General features: G+C 51.5%; 1 protein-coding gene across 1 annotated transcript in view; it reads right to left on the bottom strand.

Moving 5' to 3' along the window:
• CHRNA2 (cholinergic receptor nicotinic alpha 2 subunit) overlaps positions 1-22276 on the bottom strand; it is a 29248-nt gene extending 6972 nt beyond the window's left edge. Inside the window, exons 1-5 of the mRNA XM_074947351.1 lie at positions 22064-22276; positions 21236-21439; positions 14993-15502; positions 3459-3610; positions 502-546 (exon numbers count right to left, since the gene is read on the bottom strand). Coding sequence (XP_074803452.1) covers positions 502-546; positions 3459-3610; positions 14993-15065 — 270 coding nt within the window. The 5' untranslated portion in view covers positions 15066-15502; positions 21236-21439; positions 22064-22276. The remainder of the gene's footprint in view (positions 1-501; positions 547-3458; positions 3611-14992; positions 15503-21235; positions 21440-22063) is intronic.
• Positions 22277-23925: the final 1649 nt, after the last annotated feature.

Here is a 23925-nt window from a genome sequence, read left to right as displayed (position 1 = left end):
ATAGGGCAGGTATAGCACAGGCTGTACCGCCATCAGCTCCCAATGGATGGTCCCATCAACATGCTTTAAACCCGGCATTAGCAGAGCCGCTTCAGAGACCTGTCACTGGGGTCCATTCAGTGCCCATCCCCGGGGACCTGGGCTGAGACCCACCAACCCAGTCCACCAAGTCTGAGCAACTGTGGGACGGGAACTGCTTCCAGCCACTTCTCACATGGGCTAGATTTCAGCCATGTTCGCATGGGTAAAGTCACCATGCACCACTGCCAAACCCCTGGGGCATCCTATCTCTCGGGTTTCACACAGATCAGGGGGACAAGGCTGAAATCCAGTATCCAAGGCTCTTCTCATGAAGTTTCTGACCCCAAGAAGGTCTGCTAGACTACAGCCGCCAGGCTGGTCGGGACTTCTCTGAACCAAACTCCTAAGCCCCGGGAGGTTCCTCGTGACTTGGGAAACCCACCTATCCTCCCAGCACCCCACTGGGAAATGATCCCTCACCTGTTTCAGCCAGACGTTTGTGGTCATCATTTGGTTCTTCTCATCCTGTTAGGGGTATGGTGGGGAGGGGAGAAAGGAGAGAGGAGGAGAGTTTGTTTGATCATAATGGAAAAAACCAACGTCAGACCTGAAACCAGCTGCTTCCACTGGGCCAGTTCAGCGCAAGACCCAACTGTTACCTTTCCCACCCTCCTCCAGAGCTTGGATACTGGTAGGAATGAATGCCAGCTATGGAGAGAGAGAGATTTTATCTCCTTTAGGTGTGTGGCCACTAAACGGCAATGGCATGCCATTAGTAGTTACCAAAGTATGGGCATTACATAAAAAGGGCCACACTGGGTCAGACCAAAGGTCCATCGAGCCCAGTATCCTGTCTGCTGACAGTGGCCAGTGCCAGGTGTCCCAGAGGGAATGGACAGAACAGGGAATCATCAAGTGATCCATCCCCTGTCGCCCATTCCCAGCTTCTGGCAAATAGAGGCCAGGGACACTTCAGAGCACGGTTTTGCATCCCTGCACCTCCTGGCTAATAGCCATTGATGGATCTATCCTCCATGAATTTATCTAGTTCTTTTTTGAAGCCTGTTATAGTCTTGGCCTTCACGACATCCTCTGGCAAAGAGTTCCACAGGTTGGCTGTGTATGGTGTGAAAAAGTTCCTCCTTTTGTTTGTTTTAAACCTGCTGCCTGTTAATTTGAAACCCTTTGCAGTCTGCTTTGGATTGAACTATCTTGAGTAATTTTGCATCGTCTGCAAATTTTGCCATCTCATTGTTTACCCCTTTTCCAGGGGTAACAGTGCTTAAATATCATGGTGATTAATGTGGGATGGATAGTTTTATAGATAGATAGTGGAAAGACTATTCTAGAGACTTCCTAGTGTAAGTGCTTAGCGCTAACTGAGAGGCACTCAAATGCTTCAGTGAAAAAAGGGAACAGCTTCCAAATGAAGCGACTAGCTCCCCACCAGGCTGAGGAAACTCGTGTTGCTGATATAAACCTGAGCTCCTGACCCCTTGTGGTTCTTGGAAAGCTTCCATGGCACTTGATGGCAAAGGAATGACCTTAGCGGGAATCCCCCTGCACTGTCAGTTTCACGTCAGTTACTGCTGGTTTCAGAGGGATCCTCCTGGTGTGCAGAATTTTGACCCAGTTACACTAACAGTAATTTCTTTCCCCGTGTCACTAGCCACCCCTGAGATTATCGCGGCTCGAAGGGTTTTACAAATCAAACATACTTTGTTTTCACTCTTCCTGCTGTTCGGTTTTGACTGAGGTTTCTTTGGAGTTGCTTCAGAGCAACAGAAAGCCCCTTATATGGAAGCTGAAGCCAGATAAATTCAGGGACAATTTTTAATGAACCACTGGAGCAATTTGGCAAGGGCTGGGGGGGATTCTCCATCCCTGGCCATTTTAAAATCAAGAGTGGATGTTTTTCTAGTTCAATCACAGCTATTGGTCAGTGAATTCAGGGACTTCTTCTGGCCTGTGTTCTGCTGGAGGGTGGACAAGATGATCACAGTGGTCCTTTTGGCCTTAAACATCTATTAAGCTGAATCACTTTCTGCTGCACCTCTGGGGTGGAGCGCAACAGCTGTGTAACAGCCACACAGCAACACCGGACAACAGTTTTGGACAGGAAGTAAAGACGAATACCACCACCAGCTGGAACCGCAGGGGCAGTTTAGTTAAGTGGAAGATAATGACTCACGTTGCAATGTGGCCAGGGCACGGGGGGGCTAACAACCTACCAGCTCCCATCCTGTGAACACTTCATCATCTCAAACCAAGGCTGGCATGGTGTGGTTGAGAACTGAGATCTTGTCTGGAAGATGGGGTACTAAACAAAACCCATCCCAATGCATTTTATCTTTGTCACTGTGTTTTCTTAACACTCCTTTTATAGACAAAAGGCAACACGTGGTCCCTTTATAGTAATTCCCGTTACATTTAAATTACTTCATGGTGGCCTGGCTCCTATTTTATCTTGTGTCAGCCAACGCTGACTGGCTGTGCTAAACATCCCCAGCTGAGCTCATTTATCTTTGTGTCCAGAAAGTGAGAGAGAAAGTACGTGACCAGCAGACCAGAGGAATTGTTGCAGTGAACAGATCAACGGTCCCTCGAGTTCAGTTTCGTGTCTCCAGCTGTGGCCAATTCTAGAGAGTTTATTATTACTATATATTGGGTCTCGAGAAGTACCGAGAGGCCTGGGGCCCATGGTGCTGGCTTCCTCCTGGACCCAGTGTGACAGACCGTCTCTGCCTCTAAGGATATGTCTATGCAGCCCGCTGCAAGTGTGTATCAAAGCCCAGGGCGACAGAGTGGGGCTCATAGTACGGCTCTAAAAATAGCTGTGTAGACACATGGCTCAGGCCGGAGCTCAAGCCCTCAAGCCCACCCCCATCCTAGGCCCCTAGGCCCCAGAGCCTGAGCTCCAGCCTGGCCCTGAATGTCTGCTGAGCTCTCTTCTGCACCGGAGCGCGAGCCTGAATCTGCTGAACCTGGCTCTGAGACTTGCACCCGTGGGCTGCCGCTCGCTGTGTAGATGCACCCAAAGCATTTACACCCTACGTAGCCAAGGCAGACAAAGGAAATATCGTAGTTCCCATTCTACAGCTGGGGAAGCGAGGCACAAAGCGGTAAACTGACTTGCCCAAAGTCCCACAGTGAGTCTATGGCAGAGCAAGGAAATGTAGCCGGCGCTCCTGAACTGCAAGGATAAGAGGATAAAAGCTTTTACAGCCCTTAAATGTGCAATATACTATCCGGAGGGGGGGAGAAGAAGTTCCTTCCTGACCCCACCTGGTGATGCACATGTGCCCTGAAGTATGAGGGCTGATGCAGCCCTTGCTAGGCTTAAGTTGCCTGCAGTAACCTCAGGTGCTAGTATAAATGTCCTGCCCTTCTGTGGAGGGTTTTAGAAGCGGAATTAGAGTCCGGCTTCACATACGTACCACGTCGATCAGCTGAGCGATGGATAGCCCAAATCTGACGATCACGACGTCAGAGATGTTGGGCACTGGCCGGGACCACCTGTTGTAGCTGGTGAACAGGTACTTGAAGAGGCGCTCCTCGGCGTGCGTGTGAGTCCGGTCCTGGACGGACACTGAACCAACGGGAGACAGAAAAAGCCATACGGATGAGCTAGTTTGCTTTCGGCCTGGGCACTTCAGCACTTCCTCTAATGCTGGATTAATACAGATAGATTGTACGGGCCAAAGGTGTTAACATGAGCCTATCACTGTCCAACATTAAACAGTGTTAAACAAGGCTCAGGGTCTGGTATGCGGAGACCTCAGCCTGCTTAGCTCCGTGGCAAACACACCATTAAACATCCTTTTAACCTTGTATTAACGAGACAGAAAAGAATCAAACACAGTTAAAGCATTTGGAATACGACGTATTAAATGAGGCTTTCATTTTAACCACATCCCTTGTTCCCTTTAGCTGGAGAGAGATTTTAGAAGGAACCCCTTCCCCACCCCCCAGTCCAACAGTCTCTTAGTGGGTGTCACAGATGGCAATAATGGTCCTTTTGGGGAACAGAGAAGTTAGTGGAGGTTGGCTGGTACAGCTGTTATTGCCGGTGTTAAAGTCCAATCCGATTTCCTAGAAGGCAAAACAAGACAAACAGACACAAGAGAGGAAATCTGAGATCTGCAAACTTGTCCCAGTTTGGTTAGGGCATTGCTTTTAGCTGCCCCTTTCTGATCACTGGCTTACAGCAGGGTTGCAAAATACACAGGCTCGGCTGGCTAAACCAGACTTTTACATGTAAGCAGTGTCAGGGTGAGCTCCACCCTGACATCTGGTGGTGAGGTGTGGCAAGTTGTGGAAAAAAAAACTTTAGGGGCTGATCTCATTTGCATAGGCACACCCACCCCGCCTAGACTGAGGCCATAGCTGCCCAAATGGTCACTTCGGCTGCTGTGGGATCCCCAGTGTCTCTGTTATTGGGGCAGGAAGAATAAATTGTTATTACCCTGATTATGGGAACTGTACTTGGCCTTTTGCTATGATGGAGGGACTCACCATCAACTAAGTAGCACTCGCTAGGCAAGGGTCATGGGTTCCAAAACTGTGTGAATTGAGAGAGACTTGAGACAGGTATTAGTACCTGGTGGTGTGGGCCCGTAGCACCAATTGCACCTCTGTCTCTCTCCACTGTGGAATGTCAGAGCTAATTTTGGGTCTATTAAGAGTCTTGCTACAGGTACTGTGCTGCATTCACTTTGGCCTTAAGGTGCACCAGCACTAAGGCCCCCACTACTATGAGCTGAAATCACTGCGAGCTGAAATCACTGAGCACTGTGTCAAGTAGTGGGGAGCCAGAAGATCTAGAGTGCAGCGGTGTGTTTGTGAGACGGCGAGCTGTGCGGAGTGGAGCCGGTCGTGGTGGAGCGGAGCCGTCTGTGAGACAGCGGTGTGTTCGTGAGACGGCGAGCTGAGCAGAGCTGTTCGTGAGACGGCGAGCTGTGCAGAGCGGAGCCATTCATGAGACAGCGAGCTGAGCAGAGCTGTTCTTGAGACAGCGAGCGGTGCAGAGCAGAGCCGGTCGTGGTGGAGTGGAGCCGTTCGTGAGACAGCGGTGTGTTCGTGAGACGGCGAGCTGAGCAGAGCTGTTCGTGAGACGGCGAGCGGTGCAGAGCGGAGCCGGTCGTGGTGGAGCAGAGCCCTGTGGGGCAGTCAGCTTCAGGACACGTAAGGTGCCCCTTACCCCTTTCCCCCCACACAGGCACATTTTAGCCAGACTGGGGAGTAACACTATGCAGATGAACTTTTGAACTCTGGGGCTGGACTTTTTGGACTTTGGGTGATTTGTGGATTGCTGGACTCAAGAGACGTTTGGGTGCTGGGACTCAAGAACCCGAGGGAAAGGGGCATGCCCCAATTTGCTTGGGGTGGTTTTTTTTGCTCATGGGTTGTGTTATGAATCCTGTTGGTGGTGTTTCCCCAACATAATGCCACATTGTTTCTCTCTGTTATTAAAAGGCTTTTTTGCTACACTCAGACTATGTGCTTGCGAGAGGGGAAGTATTGCCTCTTGGAGGCGCCCAGCGGGGGTGGTATATATTTGTCCCAGGTCACTGGGTGGGGGCTCGAGCCGGTTTGCATTGTGTTATTGGAATGGATCCCCTAGATATTGAACCCGGCCCTTGTTGCTGCCAACTCTGATGGGCAGAAGGGTTACATACAAGCCAGAAGGAAAAAAGAGAAAGGAACAAAAAGAGGTAAGTATACGTGAGGGGAGGGGGGTTGCGGGGTGACAGTGTCCCAGCCTAAGTGGTGTTTGGGATTTAGCCTGAGTCAAGGGAGGTGGTGATGTCATCCGGGTTCCTCTCTCTGGCCCAGCCTGGTCAGGATTCGGATGAGGAAGATCTGGGGTCGCAGGAGATGGTGGGGGTGGCAGCCATGATGGTGACGCTCGCTCCAGGAGCCAATTTTTCTCCCCAAAGTCTCTTTACGCACCCACCAAAGGACTGGTGGGCGCAGTAGCCTGGCCCCTCATTGTTTTGTCCACCAATGAGGCCTACTTCCTGACACACCCCTTTTGGTTCACTGATTTCCGGTTTCACACGTGATTTCGTGTTTACCAGCCAGGATCTTACCACGGTCCTTGCGCTGTACTGCACCAGGGGGCCTTTTTGTTTCGACTGATTCAGCCTCTTGGTCTTGCTTTTGACCCCTTTGCTATCAACATTTGCTATTCCATATATTTGCTATTGTGATGTCTGATGAACTCACATTCGCTTTTCACAGCTGCGCCCTCGCCATTAGGGAAAGTTTGTAGGCCCAGTTATCGCAACAGGCTGGAGACTCTGGAGCTGGAAAATCCCAGCTGGCCCATAGGACGGCAGCGGTGCTGGCTTTGCTTAAGCAGGATCTCAGTGTAATCCGCACTTCAGGGCAGGGGAACCGCGGTAGGGGTGGATTTTAAGGCTACATTCTAGTTCTCTGCATAGGCCTGAACGTGGGCACCCAGACCCGCTCTGGAGATCGATGGGATTTGGCGCTACGGACCAACGGAGCAAATCAAAGCAGATGCCATCTCCCAGCACGGGGCCAGATTCCCTGCAGCTGGGCCCAACCGAGGAGGGGCAGCTCTGTGCCAGGTCAGTTCCCCTGAGCCTGAATTCACACCCGCTGATCCTGGCAGCGGGGGATCTCCAAGCCCCTCCCACTTCCCCCAGCCAGCTGCACGGGTGGGAGAGGTAGGAGGGGAGCCCCCTTTAGTACTTCTGTTAGGAACCTTCTGTGGCCGGACCAGGTGACTTTAGGGAAGGGGGATCTGGCCCAACGGGTGCTAAGGGGCTCGCTGGTTCCGGGAACCAGGAACGTTACTTGTCACATGAGTAAGTGGGCGAGGTAATATCTTTCATTGCGGTAGTTCTCACCTTTTTTCATTTGCAGACCCTGAAAAAATTTTTGATTGGAGTGCGGATCTATTGTTTGAATATAGAGTTGAACTCTGTTTGGTCAGTTTTCAATCTAAGTCTTTCGTGGACACCACAGACACAGCCTGGACCCCTGGGGGTCTGCGGACCACTGTTTTACTGGACCAAGTTCTGTTGGTGAGAGAGACAAGCTTTTGAGCTTTCATGTGGTTCTTCAGGACCAGCTCTTTGAAAGCGTCTCTCCCACCACCAGAACTTGGTCCAGTAAAAGATGTTACCTCCCCTGCCTTGTCTTTCGAGTATCCTGGGAACGAGCCGGCTACAGTGACCCTGCACACGTTAGCCAGCGACCGCTTTAGCTACGGCTGTGAGACGCAGTTTCTGCTGTCGTTAGCTCAGAAAGCACCGTGCTCCCGGTTTTAACAAGATGCTGTCAGATCAGATTTAGCCCCCAAATGCAGAGCCTGAGTCACTGCTGTTCTACTCCAGTTTTGCACCAGGGTTCTTTGCACGGATTGTGATGGTGTCACACCGGCATTAAACTGGAGTCACGGAGCAGCGAGTCAAATCCTCTGTTTACAGTGCGCAAGGCCAGGAAAAGGCAGAATCTGTACACAAAGCACATAGGGCCAGATCCCCCGCTGGTGTAGATCAGCGTCCCTCCATTGACATTAAAGGGGCCAGATCCCCTGCTGGTGTAGATCAGCGTCCCTCCATTGACATTAAAGGGGCCAGATCCCCTGCTGGTGTAGATCACCCCCAGCCATATCAAAGTCAATGGGGCCAGATTTTCAGGAGGTGTAAATCCCCATCCCTACATTTCTGTCAATGGCACGATGCCAGATGACACCAGCTGGGATCAGGCCCAGCGGCGTGACCCTGAATGAACCTGTGGTAAGCAGAGACACATGCCTTAGAAATGGGTCTTGTCATCGGGAGGGTCGTTGAGCACAGGCAGGGAGGGATGTTTCTAACCATTTGGACCCCGCACCGTTACTTCCCACTGGACCGGTGGAAATGACCGGGTGCAGGGCAGTGGGGAACGGGCCCCTGCAGCAGGAAGGGGTTTGCAAATCGCCAGCGACTTCCAGCTGATGGAGCAGGAGTCCGTGTGGTGGGGGTTAAAGCGCCACTTCTCCTCCCCCTCCCCTGCCCCCTTGGAGTGTGACCTGCCAGCAGACCAGCTAGGCATGGCCGCAGGGGGCTTCCATACCGACGCTCTCTCCTGGGCTCCCGGACCAGGTCTTGGCTCCAGAGTCCTGGGTGCTGTCACCACCTGCCATCGCCAGCCCCGGCTGGGAAAGGAAGAGGCTGCCGTGGGAAGGCCGCTGCCAGCCATGCTGCGGAGGAGCAAAGGGCCGTGGACTCTGGCTGAGTCTCCCCTAGCTGCGCTGGCTGCAGCCCCAGCGTGGCTGTGTTGTACAGCACACAGGTGTGACTTGAAGATGTTCCAGGGGCCAGTGTGAAATCGTGGGGCTGGATCATCGGTTGGGGCAGAGCAGCTCAGCTCCACCAAACCCCAGGGGCCTACTGTGACCGGGTCCCTGGGCTGTGGGACCTCTGAGCTCTCCAAACCCACCAGCCTGGGCTCTCCCTCCCACCATGAGGCTGTTGTCAAGCTACAAACCTCTGACTAGCACGGCACGTACACAGCCATCCACAGGCATGGACGCACCCAACTGAGTTACATGAATGGTCTCCCAGCTGCTCATGACCCATCAAGAGAGAGGCTCCAGCCAATTCCCCCAGCTCCCCAGTCCTGCACCGGGCAGAAGCCTGGCCAGTGTAAGTTCATTACTTAGTTCAGACTTCTTCATAGGAAAGAGGACGTGTCCCAGCCTTTGTAACCTGAGCAGATGCCCCAAGCACTTTAGACAAACACACTGGGAAGGATAAAACATTAAAATAACCTCATTAACTACAGGAAGGTGGATTTTAAGTGATTAGAAGTGGTAGGCATACAGGTCAGAGAGAGTTACCATAAGAAATAAAAATAGAAGCACGCATTCTAAATCCTAAATGTTTAGTCTAAGCAAGGGGTGAATCAAACAGCTTTTCTCACCCTGACCAATGGTATAAGCAGGTTACAGTTCCTCACTACGCAGACTGGACTCCTTTCAAACCTGGGACCAAACTCCCTCAGTTCAAAGTCTTTGTCCTCCAGATGTTCTTCCAGGTGTTGAGCTGGGGGTGGGGGAAGGCCAAGTGATGATGTCACAGTCTCCCTTTGTACTTTCTTTCAGCTTGCTGGAAAGGTCTTTGCCGTGACAGGGGGATAAGGCGCAGCCTCCATTGTGTACCTGCCTTCTCCAAGAAATCTCCAAGATAGTGGTTTGGGTGTTGATGAGCCATTAATCGCCCATCCGGCTATCAGGACTGGCTCTAGGCTTTTTGCCGCCCCGAGCGCAAAAATAAATAAATAAATAAAAAAGCCGAAGTGCAGCCGGGGGGGGGGGGGGCGGGGGGGGAAGGGGTCAGAGTTCCGCCCCAAGCACGTGCTTGGTTTGCTGATGCCTAGAGCCAGCCCCGCCGGCTATTGATGGCTGCTCCTTTGTTGTAACTGAAAGGCTGGTTGTGGGTGTTCCCAACCTCACAACATAGTTCAGAAACACACATAGCAAAACTTCATCACTTCCCCTACAAGGATAGCACATACAATCCAACTGGATAAGAATCTTCAACAGATCAAGACTTTTCAAATGATTCCTCACAAGACATACATTGTCCAAAATGTATCATAATTACATGACAGTGATGAATATGGGGGTTCCTACCCTGTGGAACAGAGTGTCACACCTACCTAGGGTGACCAGACAGCAAGTGTGAAAAATGAGGACTTTTTGGGGGGCGGGGTATAGTTGCGTATATAAGACAAAGCCCCTAATACCAGGACAGTGCTGATAATATTGGGAGTCTGGTCACCCCAGGGGGCTACCACAGTTTACGTCAGTGGCCACACGCATGATGGAAAGGGCCTGTGCAGACAATGTCATTCATCCCTGCTGGGGCAGCGTGGTTCCAGCCAAGATAGTTGACAAGGCTTTGGCTAGTTTCATGCTCAGGGTGAGGTTGGTTTACAGCCTGCTGGACTGATAGCTTCTGTCTGCTCACTGCTCTGACTGGGGCTTTTCTGAGGTCAGCCCGGCTGCGATCTCCCTTCCTTCTCCCCCACTCCCAGATGGGCTGGACGGTTTGCCGCACTGCCTCTGGCTGGGCTTTTAACTGCAAACAAGCAGGAGGCGAAATCTCTTCTCCCTGGGCTGAGAACGCCACCGGCTCTTCCGCGTGTCTGGCCAGCTGACCGTGACGTGCCCATAAGCATGAATCAGGCAGGCCCCCAGTGGCCTGGCAAGTTGGGAGGAATTCACTGACAGCGGGCCTGATCCTGAAAGGCGCTGAGGCCCAGATCCTTAAAGGTATAGAGCTGCCTAACTCCCCTTGAAATCAATCTAAAGAGATAATGGCACCAGCTGCCTCTGTGCTTCCCTCAGCAATCTTCTCCAGGTGGGAAAAGTTACCTCAGCCACCTGGCAGGTAGGTCATGCAGCTAAATCAGTCCCAAGCCTGAGGGTAAAAGAGAGTCATCCCCGAGAGTGAGCAGCCAGCTGGGAGGCAAAGGACAGACTTAGGAGAGGCCATCTCAGAGAAACGGCTCAAGGACTGCAGCAGCGTGAGCTATGGGCCCAGAAGGAAGGCTGTGATACTCCAGACCAAGGAGGGGAAACTGAGGTAAGTTACCGACATAGGCCCCAAGAAAGAGGGTGGTGGAACTCCAGACACTTTAGGAGGAACAAGGTTGGGGACTTAGGGACCAAAAGGGATGTATTCTGATACCACTTAATAAATAGGGCTCCACAAGGATGAGGGGCTCTTTATGTATTCATAGAATATCAGGGTTGGAAGGGACTTCAGGAGGTCATCTAGTCCAAACCCTTGCTCAAAGCAGGACCAATCCCCAATTTTTGCCCTGATCCCTAAATGGCCCCCTCAGGGATTGAACTCACAACCCTGGGTTTAGCAGGCCAATGCTCAAACCACTGAGCTATCCCTCCCACCAGTATTCTGGCCTGGGAGTGAATTATTGGAAGAACCCCAAGGCAGCTGAGGGTGGCATGCCTACAGAACCGCACCGTGCCCCTCGGGGTTGCCCTTGTGACCCCAACAATCTCCTGTAATGTCTCCAACAAACTTGATGGACGGAAGATAAACATCATTGACTCCCAGGAAACCTGATTGAATGAGGGTTAAAACCTTTGGGGTCCGTTGTGTTAAACATGCAATTGGGGGTATGTTATGGTGGCCTCAAGGGAGGCGGGAGGCCAATGTACTTCCTCTGGTACCAGCTCTTTGAAGCCCGTGAGAGGAGCTGCATATCGACTGGATTCTCCAGGGCCCCACGGCCAAAGAAAGTGTTTGTGGTTAAACAGCCTGGTTTAAAACTGGCTGAGGGTCTTCTTCTGGGGCCAGCAAAGGGACAGGACCCCTGTCCTTAGCTGAGGGTTCGGAGGGCTGGGGGCTTGTCCTGAGGTGGAGCTGGGCTGAATGGGGAGCCACACGGCTATGCCTAAGATGGGGGGTTGAAGGACCTGCCAGAATCCATGTACAGGATGGGGCAGGGGCTCGGGGGGTGGGGGATCTCCGGTGGGCTTATTAGCATGCAGGGAGAGTCCTTTCTTGTTTCCAGTATGTTTTCTCGGTAATGATTTTACCCTCAGAATAAAGCAGGCTTGCACAGGAACCACTGGGTGGTACAGTAACTCCTCACTTAGCGAAAAATGCGACTTTAAGCGAAACGATGTTAAACGAATCCAATTTCCCCCTAAGAATTAATGTAAATGGGGGGGGGATTAGGTTCCAGGGAATTTTATTTTTTTTGCCACACAGAAGACTATATTTTATATTTACACACGCACAGCGTATAAGTTTTACACAAACCATGTAATACTGCGCACAGCAAGGATGGTTGTGAAGCTGGGTTGAGGTGGCGAAGTCGGAGGGGGGGATATTTCCCAGGGAATGCCTTACTGCTAAACGATGAGCTAGCGCTCGGCTGAGCCCTCAAGGGTTAACACTTGGTGTTAATGTAGCCTCACGCTCTACAAGGCAGCACTGAATGGAGGGAGGGGAGACTGCATGGGAGACAGAGACAGAGACACACACCCTGTGTGTGGGAGAGAGATGCGCATTTCCCCTTTAAGTATGCTGACCCCACTCTTACGTACACTGCCTTGTTAAGTTAATCAGCAAGCTGAGACCACAGCTGCTGCCAGGAAGCTCCCTCCGTCCTGAGCCCTGTCGTGTGTCCCCCTGCTCTATGGAGATGGGGTAAGCGGGGTGCAGGAGCAAGGGCGAGGGGGCACCCTGACATTAGCCCCCCAGCATGTAGGAGGCTCGGGGAGCAGCTCCAAGGTGGAGGGCAGGAGCAGCACATGGCCGTGGGGGAGGGACAGCTGAACTGCTGGCAATTGGTAGTCTGCTGGGTGGCTGCTGCACAGGGAACTTAGGGGAGCGGGGAGCTGATGGGGGGCTGCCGGTCCACCCTGGTGCCAAGCCTTCCCCCGCGTGCTCCAACGGGCTGCTGTCCCTGCAAGCAGTGCTCAAAGCAGGCGGCTGCCAAATGGTGTTAGAAGGGAGCATTGTGCAACTTTAAACGAGCATGTTCCCTAATTGATCAGCAATGAAACGACGTTGACCAGGACGACTTTAAGTGAGGAGTTACTGTACCTTATAACGGTAGCAATTACACCGTTAACTGTCCTAGAAGAGAAAGCCAGCAGCTGTCCCTGGGCAGCCTGGCTGATCGGGGAAAGACACCTAGAAGGCAGGGACCTGCGCAACCTGGAAATACCCGTTCAGAAGGGAGAGGGACATGGGTCTTCACCCAAGAGCGGCAACAGCTGGGGGTCCAGGAGCCTGAGAGTTAGGTGCCCTTCAGGGGAAATACAGGGGCAGTTGCCCTGGGCTGTGGCAGCCTCCGTCACGATCCCCATTTTATGGATGAGGAAAACTTGAGGCCCAAAGAGATTCAGGTTGAGATCCTCAATGTCATGCAGGGGCCTGACCCTACTGACCTCATTGGGAGTAAGGTCCCCCACTCTCTTGAAGGACCTGGGCCTGAGTGAGTTTCTCAAGGTCACACCCACAGTCTGTGGCAGAGGAGGGGACTGAATCTAGGGCTCTAACCACTGATCTACCCTCCCTTTTCCCACTGGACCATCTCTTCCCTCCCTGTCTGTCCGCAGAGAACCCAGAACTTTCCCTGGAGAGGCTTTGTGCAGACAATCCCCAGTCGCCGCTCGCATTCCCTTCACACCACAGCCGCTAATGAGAGCCGGCGCGTCTCTCCCCGGCCCTGGCGCCCGCTTACTGGCTTTCACCCTCTCTGATGGACGTGGGCCCGTGGGGATAACATGACAGCACATCACTGCAATTGGATCCATCTGCGTGAGTGAGGAGCAGGGGCAGCTCCCCACCCCACCCTTGCTTAGATCAGTGTCAGGGAGATGCGGCGTTGTGGATTCACTGGGTGCAGCCTGTGTGTGGGGGAGTGTCTGTCCAGCCCTCCATCTGTCCATCCCGCTGCTCTTTTCAGGGTGAAATTCACCCCTGGGCCCAGGAACGAGACACCACTTGGGCCCTGCTGAACACACAGGGTGACGTACAGGGCACTAGCAGGAGGCCGGGGGTTACCCCATTCTGGCTAGCAGCTGGGAGAGCTTCTTGCATTGCACCAGCACCATGGAAGGACCCTTCTCAGGGAGAAGAGGGGAGCGCAGGCTCTGTCCCATCCTCGCCATCTCTGCGGAGATTGCAACCAGTGGAGTCAATCCCGTCCAGCTGTAGTTACCGAGCCCCCGCCCCCGACGCTGGACTGAGTCACCCCCAACTCGGTTCCCCCCAGGGTCCCTCTACGGTGCCAAGGTTCAGCTGGACCTCCCTTCAGAGCACGTGGAGGTGGCGGGTCCCTTGCTTCTCTCTTGGCACCAGGGCGGGCGTGGCCTTGCGGTTGTGAAGGTCAGTCAGGTTTTGCTTTTTAAAGAGCAATGAGTCTTGGGGACCACTGCACAGAGGCTCATGTTGGTTATACGGAGTCACTCGAGGCGGGGCTCAAAGTCAGTCAGAGAGGGTGATCTTTACTGTCTATACAGGAGCACACTGAGCAGGGATTGTGGGATTTGAGAGACGGGGGAAACCAGGTATGTGTTGCCCAGTGGCTAAGGGCATCAGGAGACCTGGGACCCAGGGTCTAGCCCCAGTTCTGCCATTCACTCACCATAGGCCCTTTTTGCCTTCCGGTGCCTCGGTTTCCCCATCAGCCTGCTGCGTTGGGCTGGGGTTGAGGGACATTGGCAGGGCTGGGGAGGTGGGAAGCCTGCATTGCTGTATGTCTTCAGAGATGTCAATCCAGCCCCTTTCCCATCCTCCATTTCACAAACCACCCCCAGCATCCTGCTTTCATGTTGACTTCAGACCAATTCTTCAATTTGTCAAGGTCGTTTTGAATTCTAATCCTGTTCCCCAGTGTGCTTGCAGCCCCTCCCAGCTTGGTGTCGCTGCAAATTTTATAAACACACTCTTCACTCTGTTATCCAAGTTGTTAATGGAAAATATTGAGTAGTACCCGACCCAGGACTGGCCCCTGTTGGACCCCACTAGATACGCCCCCCCAGTTTGATATCAAATGGTTTGACAGTTTGCAAAACTGCTTTGGGATCCTTCAGGACCATACTAGCATGGTGTGACTCTCTGGCCCCACAATGGCTGATACACATAACAGCCTACTACAACTGTTAGCTGAAGGAGTTACCCCTTTAACTCAAGTGAAAGACGCTCCTGCTTTTATTACTAGAGGTCTTGAGTTCAAACGCTGCTGATAATCGAATGGGAAAGGTGATTATGTGGCATTTAAAAACAGTAGCTTTTAATTTTCAAAGCATTTTACAGATGGGGGAAATAAGATCATAGAAATTAAACAAGCTGGCCAAGGCCCCAGGGAGCAGCACCGGGATTAGACCACAGGAGTTCCTGGCTCCCAGTCCTGTGGTCCAGCCACTGGCCTTTGTCAAATCTCAGTATTCACAGCAGTCCCTTACCTGATCGGAGCAGGATGAAGCACCACATGACCATGTTCCTAAGAGGTGGGAATCCGCTGGCGAATCGATCCATGTTCCAGGAGGCCAGCACCACCGTTCCCCACCCCGTCCCCTTACACTGATCCTCCCACAGACAGCAATCCCCAGTACAGCCCCTTTCATTTGCAAAGTCTTCGCCAGGGGGCAAGAGAGAGCCGGGAGTGAATCTGGGTGGACGGTGGCAGCGGATGTGGCTTAGCCGAGACCTCCCGCTGGGGAGAGGGGTCCCCTGAGTGTTAAGTGTCCTTTAGTAAGGAGGTGGGGAGCTGCCGCATCGGGGCGGGTAAGCAGCAGGGAGAGCCGAAGGGCTGTCTGGAGTGTTGAAAGTGTGGCTGCTAGTCAGCTGGCTTCCCGTCCCTCTGCACGCTGTGCCCAGCTCTGATTTTCAATCCGCGCTGATCCCAGGGGCTGGTCCACGTGGTGGGATGAGCTGCATTCCTTCAGCTGTGCTGCACCCGGGCCACCTTGTTCCTAGAAAGCCAGAATGAGAGGACACTGCTGTTAGACGCCCATTTGGAGGGACCTGTCGGGCTCGGCTAGGCAGGGCTTAATATAGAATGGGCCCCAAAGACCTTGATTTTCAGCCAGGTTTTAGCTTGTTTGGTCACTGAAGTCAATGGAGTGGCACTGGAGTTACACTAACTGCAGCGCTGTCCCCAGTGAGTCTGCCTTGATTTACCCCAGATGCGGCGCGGGCCCCTTATGGATAACGAGTAGCAGCATTTCCAGCGCCCTTTGGGGCTCTTACACCAAGGATCCGGCCCGGCTTTGTGGCAGAGGGGCTCTAGCGCTGCTGACGAGAGCATGAACTTCCCAAAAGCCCCGAGACTGGCTGGGCTTCACCCAGCCATATCGCCACATAAGGGGTGTAAAGCTTGCATTGCAGTAAAGGATTCAAAGGGTTTTACAGCAGCTACTGTATAGCACAGGTAATTAGCACAGCTGTCGGGATTCCCATTATGAGGCAGGTCCATGCACAAGAAAACAGCCTACTACCGATCCATCGAATGAAGCTAACCTTTAGCTCAAATAGGAGGGGATTGCCCTTTGGGGTGAATTTCTATACTGATAAATGCAAAGCACATTAGAACACGTAATCCCAACTCTACATATAAAATGATGGGGTCTAAATGAGCTGTTCCCACTCAAGACAGAGATCTTGGAGTCATTGTGGACAGTTCTCTGAAAACATCCACTCAATGCGCAGCGGCCGTCCAAAAGGTGACCAGAATATTGGGAATCATTAGGAGAGGGATAGGTAATAAGACAGAAAATATCATATTCATAATTCAAGTTGCAGTGGGGGAGGTTTAGGTTGGATATTAGGAAAAACTTTTTCACTAGGAGGGTGGTGAAGCACTGGAATGCGTTACCTAGGGAGGTGGTGGAATCTCCTTCCTTAGAATTTTTAAGGTCAGGCTTGACAAAGCCCTGGCTGGGATGATTTAATTGGGGATTGGTCGTGCTCTGAGCAGGGGGTTGGACTAGATGACCTCCTGAGGTCCCTTCCAACCCTGATATTCTATGATTCTGTGATATTGCCTCTATATAAATCCATGGTACACCCACATCTTGAATACTATGTGCAGAGCTGGTCACTCCATCTCAAACATATTGGAATTGGAAAAGATACGGAAAAGGGCAACTAAAATGATTTGGGGTATGTAATAGCTTCCGTATGAAGAGAAATTGAAAAGACTGGGACTTTTCAGCTTGGAAAAGAGACGACTAAGGGGAGATTTGATAGAGGTCTATAAAATCTTGACTGGTGTGGAGAGAGTGAATAAGGAAGTGTTATTTACTCCTTCTCATAACACAAGAACTCGGGGTCACCAAATGAAATTAGCAGGCAGCAGGTTGAAAAACAAACAAAAGGACGTATTTCTTCACACAATGCACAGTCAACCCGTGGAACTCCTTGCCAGAGGATGTTGGGAAGGCCAAGACTACAACAGGGTTCAAAAAAGAACTAGATAAATTCGTGGAGGATAGGTCCATCAGTGGCTATTAGCCAGGATGAGCAGGGATGTAAAACGATGCTCTGAGTGTCCCGAGCCTCTGTTTGCCAGAAGCTGGGAGTGGACAATAGGGGATGGATCATTTGATAATTGCCCTGTTCTGTTCATTCCCTGTGAAGCACCTGGCATTGGCCCCTGTCGGAAGACCGGAGACTGGGCTCAATGGACCTTCGGTCTGACCCAGTGTGGCCATGCTCATGTTCTTATGTTAGAGGCTGTGGGGTCAATTCCTGTTGATGGCACCACAGTGGTGGGTTGTTGCAGGATCACAAAAACAAGTGAAGATCTGTAGGTTCCTTCCAGCTTTTCCAGGCCCCATGGCCTCTCACATCCCTGCCTGATTTATCAAGCTGTACTGCAAATCAGAGGAAGCAAAATACCCACCTTGCAGGAGGGTGAGAGAGGCAAATTGCAACCTTCAGTGTGCACAGGATGCAATAATTTCAGATGTTTCAGAGCAGGGGAGTTTCTGCATCAGACCAGACCCACGGTCCATCCAACCCAGCCCCCGACAATCTCCAATGCCAGATGCTTCGGAGGATGGTCCCCCCGATTGTGCCCGTACGCAGTGGAGATTCCTTACTTATCTCAGCTCATGCCCAATGCTCATCTCATGCCCTGGGCAGTGATTTCCCTGGGAAATGGGCACCTAGGCACCTTTGAGGGGCTGGGCCCAGGTGCCCAAGACACTATAAAACAGTGCAAGGTGCCTACGTCACTTATGCCCTGAATGGGGACACCCTGGTGGATGGTCTTCCACTCCCCCACTCTGAGGGACCCCTGACACCTCATTAGCCCAAGGAAGCTGCAGAGCCCATCGGGTTGTCAGGGCTCCATGCTGCGGAGCCCGGGGAGCTGCAGGGGCCGGGGGGTGCTATTTGCAAGGGGAAGAAGGTTGTGGTCACTGTCTGTGCTAATCCAACTGAGGTATTAGACATAAGAACATCCACGCTGGGTCAGTCCAAAGGTCCATTGAGCCCACTATCCAGTCTTCCGACAGTGGCCAACGCCAGGTATTTCAGAGGGAATGAACAGAACAGGGAATCATTCAGTGATCCATCCCCTATCGCCCATTCCCAGCTTCTGCCAAACAGAGGCTAGGGACACCATCCCTGCCCATCCTGGCTAATAGCCATTGATGGACCTATCCTCCATGAACTGCTCTAGTTCTTTTTTGAACCCTGTTATGGGCTTGGCCTTCACAACATCCTCTGGCAAGGAGTTCCACAGGTTGGCGGTGCGGTGTGCGAAAAAAACCCTTCCTTTTGTTTGTTTTAAATCTGCTGCCTATTAAACTGCTGCCGTCCCCTCTGCAGAGCCGTTGCTGCTGTTGACCTCTCTGGCCAGCCCTGCGGAAAGCCCTGCGGAGCAGATCCCCAGTTCTGAGTGGCCCATCCAGCTGAAGCCAGGTCCAGGCTGTCCCTCGGCTCAGTCTCTGCGAGGAGAGGGGAGAACGCATGAGGCTTTCCCCCCTCTGGGCACAGATGCAGGAGATGACCGGAAATGTGGCTGCCCTCAGGAGGGCCAGGGCTGGGGGCCGTGCAGAGGGAATATCCCTGGGTAGAGCCATATCCTGGGCAGGCTGGCTGTGGGGTGGGAGTGGTGGCTACACCATTCTAAAGATGTACCAAGCCAGGGCACTGCCCCCTCTACCTGCAGGTGCCTCATGCCCCTGCCTCTGGAGCAGGAGGGCTGCGCCTCACGCTAGGGACTGCCCTTTGTTTCCAAGCAAGGAGTGTGCTGCATCACAAGAGATGTCAGACCAATGACAGAGCCAGCGAAATCCCAGGGACTACAACCTGCCTTGCCCGGCCCTTCAGCGCAGGGAAAAGACAGTCCCGGTGGGGTGGGAAAGGGTTTCATATCACAGGTCCGCACTACCCAGCTCTGATTGCTGCTTATCGCCTGCATGTGTCCCCAGTGGTGTGAGCTTGAGCAGGTGGGGGTGGGGGGAGGAGGAAGGCTGATGGGGCAGCATGGCCTAATGGCTAGAACACAGGGCTGGGCTTTGAAAGACCTGAGCTCAAATACCATCTGTGCCACTGGTTCACTGTGCAATCATGAGCAAGCTGCTTGACTTATTGGTGCCTCCGTTTCCCCATTTGTAAGGGGCTATAAATCTGTTAGAGCCTTTGAGAGCAAGTGAAAAGGGCTATGTACATGCAAAGTATGTCTCCTAGAAATAATCAGTGCTAACACCCCTGTTTTGAAAAAGCAGAGGGAAGTAAGACGGAGCCAGGGGGGTCTGGATTCTGCCAGTGGCCCCGTCTCAAAGCACTTTGTCAGACAGAACGTCCACTGAAAACTGTGGGAGTTTAGCCTGAATAATGACACTAACTGGCGCATAAGGCTGGTGCATTTGGATCAGATCGGCCAGATCTTCAGCTGGAAGAGGCCCCAGGTGGGATGGTGTAGGTGGCTTTCTAGCTTGTTCCAGCCTTCCCTGAGCTGGGTGACAGGAAGGGCCCTTTTACTCCCCAGCACCAATTAGAGCAGCCTTGGGGCTGCTCTAGGGTACACACCTCTGAGATGGCCATTTCACCAGCAAAGATTATTGGAGTTATACTGGCTGTACACCACCTGGGGCATCCCCAGCTGCTTTGCCAGGGCAGCTTTCCATCCCCTTTGCACCAATGGGGCAACACAAAGGGGATGCGGTGGGTACAGAATCTGGCCTGGTACTTACGAGCTTTGTTCCCGAAGCTTGGAAAGCAAATTCATTGGGTGGCTCTCATTTGATGTGGGTCCTGAACAAAAAGGGAGCGGAGAGACACTTGGATTCCTTGTACATACTGAGATCTCACTCCTTGAGAAGGGGGGAAACGGAGTCACTAATATAATTCAGTTCTGAAAGAGAAAGATTCTCTCTAATCTTCTCAACTTCATCATTGGAACCTTTCAATTCCTTTTCCCAGGAGAAAAGATATGTCCTTGTAGGAGGGAAAGGATACTGGCGATGCTTGGAAAAAGACCAGAAGGCAGAATTTGTATGAATTTGCACAGCTAGATTCCAGCCTATAGATCACATCAATTGGAAAAGCAGCTGTTGATCAGAGCATGAAAAGGGTAGGGCATACATATTGCATCTTTGGCATGCATCACCTCTCTCACTGGCTTTAAAATTAAAAGACACCCAGGTCTTGTTTGTCACTGTAGTTTGTCCAAATCTGACCCTGATTTCCAAACAGAGCACTCACTAGATGCCATTCCAAAGACCTAAGCAACACACAACTTCTTTAATCCCCAAAGAGACGGATTCAGCAAAGATCTCAGATTTTACTCGGCACAAATCAGAAGCGGGATGGAGTTTATTTAGTAACTAAGATGCTTCATTGGGCTTAATTTTTCACTGACTTGTTTAAGAAAAAAAGAGACCTTGTTAACTCATCGTTATCTCTTGAACAGTGGTCAGCTTGCCGCTGCCTTGATTAATCCATTGATGGTAAAAGGGTTTGAAGACAAAAGAAGAAATAATGCTCACTCGTGTGTGTCGAAAAGAAAATTACAGATACTATCCCCCCGGGTTTGGAGAAGAAATCTAAATGTAAGTGAAACAATTAGTAATGCATACAGTGGACTTTGCCTGCATTTACTCCATCTCTGTGGGCATAATTATACAATGTGATGCAAAAGAAAGTTGAGTATTTTATACATAAAATAGCTGAAGACTTTGCAGAGATAAATAGATAAATAATAGGAGAGGGAGAAATACATAGGTCCAGGCAGGGTAAGATCTATGAAACTAAGATTGTGAGTGTGTGTGTGTGTGTGTGTGTGGCTTTTGTATGTGTGTGTATATAATGTGTTGCTGTGTGACTGGTATGTGTAATGTGTGCATGGATGGGCATTGTGTGGCTGGTATGTGTCATATGTGTGTGTGTGGATGGGTGTTGTGTGACCGTTTTGAGTAATGTGTGGGGATGGGTGTTTGGAGCCTGCCACGTGTCGTGTGTGTTGTGTGACTTGTGTATGTGAATGAGTGATGTGTGACTTTGTGATGTGTAACATATTTATGTGCGAGAGGCAGAGATTTCACACACACACACACACGCATCTACCTATACGTATGGAAATGTTTCCTAAGGACACGGTTACATTTACTGAACTGAGTAATTCTACACATTGCATCATTCACTTTACCTTTTAGGAATTCCAGCTGAAATGTGCATAATAAATCAGTACATACCTTTTAGCCGTATGCCCTGCATAGATCATTTTCTTCATGGCTCGCGTTTAACAGCCAGGTTCCATTTCCCTCGGGTCACTTGTGATCAGTAACATTTGAGGATGTTTCTCTGGACACTTGTCTCCTTTCCAGGCAGCAACTCCTTGTCTTACGCAGCCCCCTTAAAGCTTCCAAAATGCTCAGTCTCGGGCCATTCTGCCTCACCTATAATTTAAGAGCCACGTTTCTTTAGTCACTTAACTGTTCCTCTACCGGGTGTTTTATTCTAGGCTAATAATGGAGCTGGTTAGTTGTTGGACAATTTCTTTGACTTTAAAAACATTCAACAACATAAATTGTTCCATTTGAATAGTACACCGGTCTCCACTTAAGACAGGTTTCAGAGTGTGTGTGTGTGTGTGTGTGTGTGAGAGAGCAGAAATACGTACTGTGACGGGCTGCGTGTATACGTGTATTTCAAATGCTACGGTGTAAATCTGATGAATGAAAATGGTAAGATCATGTATGCTTCCTTCCTGCTAAAGAGGAGATCAAAGGCCATCACGGTACAAAACACCATATAGGCCGTAAAGTGAAGCAGATAGATTTATATATACAGTGAAGCAAACTATTTCATGTCTGGATTTCAAAGGCAGGCTAGAGGAGGGTTTTTAAAGGAACTTCAAGCACCAGCAAGAAAACTTCCAGTACCTTTGCTCTCCTCATCGCTGAGTTTGCTGGCTAAGCTTTGCTCTGCTCCCCTTTTGCTGCTAAGCACATGCATCTCATCTCCCTGGGCGTGCTCTCCTCTCCTAGCGAACCTGCCAAGATCAGAAAGAGACCCCTTACCTGTTGGGTGAAGCGCGTGGAGGAGGAAGGGTCGGGAAGCCTAAGGAAGATGCCAGCTGTAGCCCTGTTCAGTGTTGTCCAACCAAAGTTCCTTCGTGCAATCAGAAACGACAGCTTCCTCTCAGTCTGCAGCCCCACCGCACCCCCACGGCACAGGAGGGGCTGATCAAAACCCCCGGTGAGAAGATGCACAAGCTCTGGAGCAAAATGATCTATTCTCCCCCCGTCCCCCTACTCCTTGTCCGCCTCTCTTCCACTCCCCTCTCTCCAGCTTCACTGAACAGTGCTGCAGGAACCCAGTGGCCCTAGTTGTGATCTCTCTCCCAGTCCTGGCGGTTTCATGCCTTGGCTGAGTGTGGCCGCCTTGCTCAGGGATGCTGCATCTCAGCCAGCACTGGCAAGACTGATGAAGATCTCCCCAGCGCTTACACTAAACCCTGACGACATGAGGGGAGTAGGGGGAGGAGGCACCGGCGGAATCATCTAGTTAGTGATGGCGGCAGGGGGGTGCTCGGGGCCTGGGGACAGAGGGTTCATTTTACAAATAGATCCGCTAACTCCGGCTTCAGTCAGGCTCCTCTTCTGTGGGGGGCTAATGGAGCCACTTCCCCAGATTGTAAAGCACCAGAGCATCATGATTTATTCACCAGCCCTTCCAGGGCACAGCTCACCCGGAGCAGGAGCATCTTGTGTATGAGAGAGCCTGGGGGAAGCGCGGGGAATGGAAGCAAATGTCCTGGGGACTTAAAATAAAGGGGAAGGGGCTACAATGCACGTACACACACACACACAAAATCTCTTCCTCTGGACACATGCACCGACACACAGACAAAGATACAATCTCTCCCTGTGGGGACACACACAGATACAGTCTCTCCCCCTGGACACACACACTGACACATGAACACACACACACAATCTCTCCCCTGTGGACACACACTGACACACAGATACAATCTCTCCTCCTGGACACACACTGACACACGCACACATAGATACAATCTGTCCCTGTGGACATTCGCTCTCTCTCATTCACACACACACAAAATCTCTCCCTCTGGACAGATTCCATTTGTCATCGTGTGAGTTAATTTCCTCAGGCTTGGGAGTCCATCCTGTCCCTCATGTCCATCAGTGGTATTATTATTTAGTGTCTGTATTGCAATGGCACCCAGCCAGGAATGGGGCTCCCGTTCTGTGCGCTAGGAGCTGTGCACGCACGTCTGGTTCGGATCCAGCATGGGAATTCGTACGCTCCTGTGTGTGTGCGTGGGTCCAGTTCACTTTCTGAAGTTGCCTGTTGGGGATGAGATTGAAAGTTGCAAAGAAATAGCAGAAGCTTGTTCTGGGCGCCGGGGAGTGGGCGGGATGGGTCATTAGATCTGATGTTTTAGGACATTTGAGCTTGTAGCAAAGCTGAAGCTACCACAGCGGGGCGGGGGAAATGTGCATCGACCACTAGGGGGCGCATGAGTCATCCGAAAAGCTGGCCTCGGTTAAGGGAAGGATACAGAGCCCTGTATAGCAGGGACTATCGATTCATCTTTATCGGGCCATCTGCGCACAGAGGAGGATACAGATTAGAAAGCAACACTGAGCCTGTGCGGCCATGGGGAGTTAATTTACAAACCTGCAGTTAATTTTTAGAGCTGTAAAAAATGACTGATTTCTGGCAGGGTCGGAGCTTGAAGGGCTAGATACAGGATTCCAGGGGAGCGGTGAAATGTACGGGGTGTGTGTGTGTGAGTGTGTGTGTGTGGGGCAAGAGGGGGGCGCTCTTTCTGCTGACACCGGGAGCTTTCCTAGCAGGGTTTTGACGGACACGACAACTTCTGTGTCTTTCAAAAACACCCCTTGGGCCT

This window comes from Natator depressus, chromosome 3, assembly GCF_965152275.1.
Source record: "Natator depressus isolate rNatDep1 chromosome 3, rNatDep2.hap1, whole genome shotgun sequence".
In the NCBI taxonomy this organism is placed as follows: Eukaryota; Metazoa; Chordata; order Testudines; family Cheloniidae; genus Natator; species Natator depressus.
The sequence above is the reverse complement of the archived record's forward strand: the minus strand, read 5'-3'. Positions and strand labels throughout refer to the sequence as shown.